Below are 3,251 nucleotides of genomic sequence, written 5' to 3'. Positions count from 1 at the left end.
GACTGAATTATAGTCCATTTTTATATATTCCACATTTTCTTTATCCATTCATCTGTTGATGAAGTGATTTTTTGAGGCATATTTATTATGAGTAGTCCCTTGAATAAAATTTGAGTGAATGATTTTACCAATAATTTAATAATAAGTGAGGTACTTATGTCTAATTATTTAAAATGATTGTAGAACTTTTGAAAAACAAAAAATTGCATCTTATATTTGTCTCAAGATATGAAGAAAAGAGAAATATTTGAAATTATCATTTGCATTCACTGTACCTAACACTGGTGTTCTCTCTTTTCAGAATGACTTCGGAGGGCACAGAAGTCTGGTGAATAAATGGACAACGTTCCTCAAAGCTCGTCTGATTTGCTCAGTGCCAGGTCCCAATGGCATTGACACTCATTTTGATGAATTACGTAAGTAGCTAGTGTTTTTGTATAGAGAACATTTGTTCAGACTTTACCATATACGTCAAAAATGCAACTTTCCCCAATTTTGTTTTAAACAGAGGATGTATTCCTAATGAACTCTAAAGATCCTAAAAATCCAATTGTATATGGAGTGTTTACAACTTCCAGGTAAATAACTTTTTACTTCCTTATTATCATAGATACTTCATGTTTTCAGGTGCTATCCAAGTACCCATAATTTGTGAAAATATATTTTTGAAAGACCAAGGAGTTTTTTTAACCTTTGAGCTTTGTGTATTCTTGGATGACCAAAATAAGTTATGAACTTTCTGACCAGATGGTTAACATGTGAATCCAGAGACTAAATCTAGAAGTGTCAAAGCAGCCTGTGGTCCTTCTCATTACTGTCTTTTCCACATATAGAATATTTGCTACATATTCCTGCTCATATCTCTGGAAGTGAAGTAGAAATTTACAGATTTAGGGAAAGTTGATTGTTCACAAATGAAATTATTAAATTGTTCTAGGTACTTTTAAAACTTATTAATACAAGTCAGGATGTTTTAGTTATATATTTTTAAAGCTTTTAAAGTCAGTAAATAGATTCTCCTTTCTAAATATTGACTCCTTTTTAAAGACTCCATTTAGTTTTTTATTGGCCACCTTGTAATCCAGATTTTTAAAATAACCATCTAAAAAATAATAAAAGCAAAACAAACAAAAAAAATTTAAGCACTGCATCAACACTAGGTTTAATCCTATGTTCTTTTTATACACAATGTCAAACGTAAATCTTATTTTGCCTTCTCTACTTATCCCTCTCCTGCTTCTTTTCTCTTTCTTTTCTCCTTCCTCTATCTCTCTCTCCTCCCCTTTCTCTCCCTGTGTCCCTCCTCCTTCCCCCTTTTCTTACCCTCCTCTTTTTCCTATTCTTCCTCCTCTCCACATCTCTTGCGCTCAATTAAGCAGCAATTATCTCGCCTCCAGACTATTACATTCAATATAATGATCACATTACTTGGGGTTGTTGAAAGAAACACATATATATTTACATGCATATAAGGAAAGATATGCATCAGGATATGGATAAAATGTTTAAAAAATAATTTGAAATCAAAAGGAAAAGTACAAGTGACTGTGATAGGATAAAGGGAAAATTAACTTCAATGTCCAACACTGGTTTATTCCGTAAATATGAAAGCCATTACAAATTGTTTGAACATTTTTACTTAATAATTTTACAAATAACACAGGAAAATTAAGAAACCCATATTACTAAAACTATATGAAATTTTCCATACCTAATATTTCTCATCTTTGGTATAAAAATAGAGCAACTGAAGTAAAGGATGTGAGAAGCTCCAATTAAATGAATGACAATCCACTGCTCCTTCTTCATTGTTCAGTGCAGTGGTTCTCAGACTTGAGCGTGCATCAGAATCACTAGACACCATGATACAATTCAGATTGTGAGGCCAAGTCCCCAGAGTTTCTGATTCAATACAAATGGGATTAGGCCTAAGCATCTGCATTTCTTTTTTTTTTTTTTTGAGACAGAGTCTCACTGTCTTGCCCAGGCTAGAGTGCCGTGGCATCATCCTCGCTCACAGCAACCTCAAATTCCTGGGCTCGAGCGATCCTCCTGCCTCAGCCTCCCGAGTAGCTGGGACTACAGGCATGCGCCACCATGCCCGGCTAATTTTTTCTATTTTAGTAGAGACGGGGTCTCGCTCTTGCTCAGGCTGATTTTGAACTCCTGAGCTCAAACAATCCGCCCGTCTTGGCCTCCCAGAGAGCTAGGATTACAGGCGTGAGCCACCGCGCCGGCTGCATCTGCATTTCTAACAAGTTCCCAGGTGATGCTCATACTGTTGGTCTAGGGAAATACACTTTGAGAGCAACTGGTTTAGGGTTATAATAATTTCAACTCTCTACTTCAATGGGATAGGTATTTGTATGTCATTGAGTCTTAAGAGTTGTAAATAATATTCATCATGCCTTTCAATGATAACTGATTTAAGCAAAGATGAGCAAAGTGAATAACAGTGAATGGGAAAGAGACATGTAACATAAACATTACAAACTGTGATATAGCAAATATGTGGGTAATTTGCTATTTATTCTATTATGAAAATGTTATTAAATTCTATAAATATTCACTAGGGTTTACCGTCTATCAAGTGCTTTGTGATATGTAATTTATGTGTCAGAAAAGAAGCCAGGCATGGCCTTGTCCCTCAGGAAGCTTGCAGTCTACCAGGCACTATCTGTATGAGCAGTTTCCAATAATAAACTGTTAGAAACACATGTTTTTCATTTGGTTTGATTTATATGTCATTTTCTATGGGGAGAGATTGGTTAAAAGATAAGCGTGTACAACTGGTTAATGTCTTTGTGTAAATACATTCCTCAAGTCACATTAATATAAGCAAAATAAAACAAAAATCATGGCAGCTCAGTGGCAAACTTCCAGTTTTCTTCAATTACTGATTTTTGTTTAGCAAAATGGTAGGGATAATTGATACAATTCTTTACTTTAACTGAGAAAAATAGTTACTAACTTAAAACTATTTTCTCTTTTAGAAAGCAGTGATTTTAAATGTCTTCATAAAAATCAAACTCTGTTACATGATCTAATACTTTGATGGCTTGGGAATTAAAAATAATAAAATGTGACATATCATTTGACATTGACTATTCATTCTTTGTACCAGTTTCAGTTTATAAAATGAGTTCTTAAATATTCTTGCTTTTTAAAAAGTTTCCTGGTTTCAGTAATGATGCTTGAGACTTAACTAAAGTTTATATTTTTATTTGCATATGATATTAAAACTAAATATT

At 33.8% G+C, this 3,251-nt stretch overlaps 1 protein-coding gene across 1 annotated transcript in view; it reads left to right on the top strand.

Annotated features, from left to right (window-relative positions):
* The window catches only part of SEMA3A (sema domain, immunoglobulin domain (Ig), short basic domain, secreted, (semaphorin) 3A), a 257,094-nt gene that overhangs the window by 197,777 nt on the left and 56,066 nt on the right, over positions 1-3,251 (top strand). The window contains exons 8-9 of the mRNA XM_012650120.1: positions 302-416; positions 509-578. Coding sequence (XP_012505574.1) covers positions 302-416; positions 509-578 — 185 coding nt within the window. The remainder of the gene's footprint in view (positions 1-301; positions 417-508; positions 579-3,251) is intronic.

The sequence above is a fragment of the Propithecus coquereli genome, unplaced genomic scaffold, assembly GCF_000956105.1.
Source record: "Propithecus coquereli isolate 6110/MARCELLA unplaced genomic scaffold, Pcoq_1.0 Scaffold312, whole genome shotgun sequence".
NCBI classification, from domain to species: domain Eukaryota; kingdom Metazoa; phylum Chordata; class Mammalia; order Primates; family Indriidae; genus Propithecus; species Propithecus coquereli.
The sequence above is the reverse complement of the archived record's forward strand: the minus strand, read 5'-3'. Positions and strand labels throughout refer to the sequence as shown.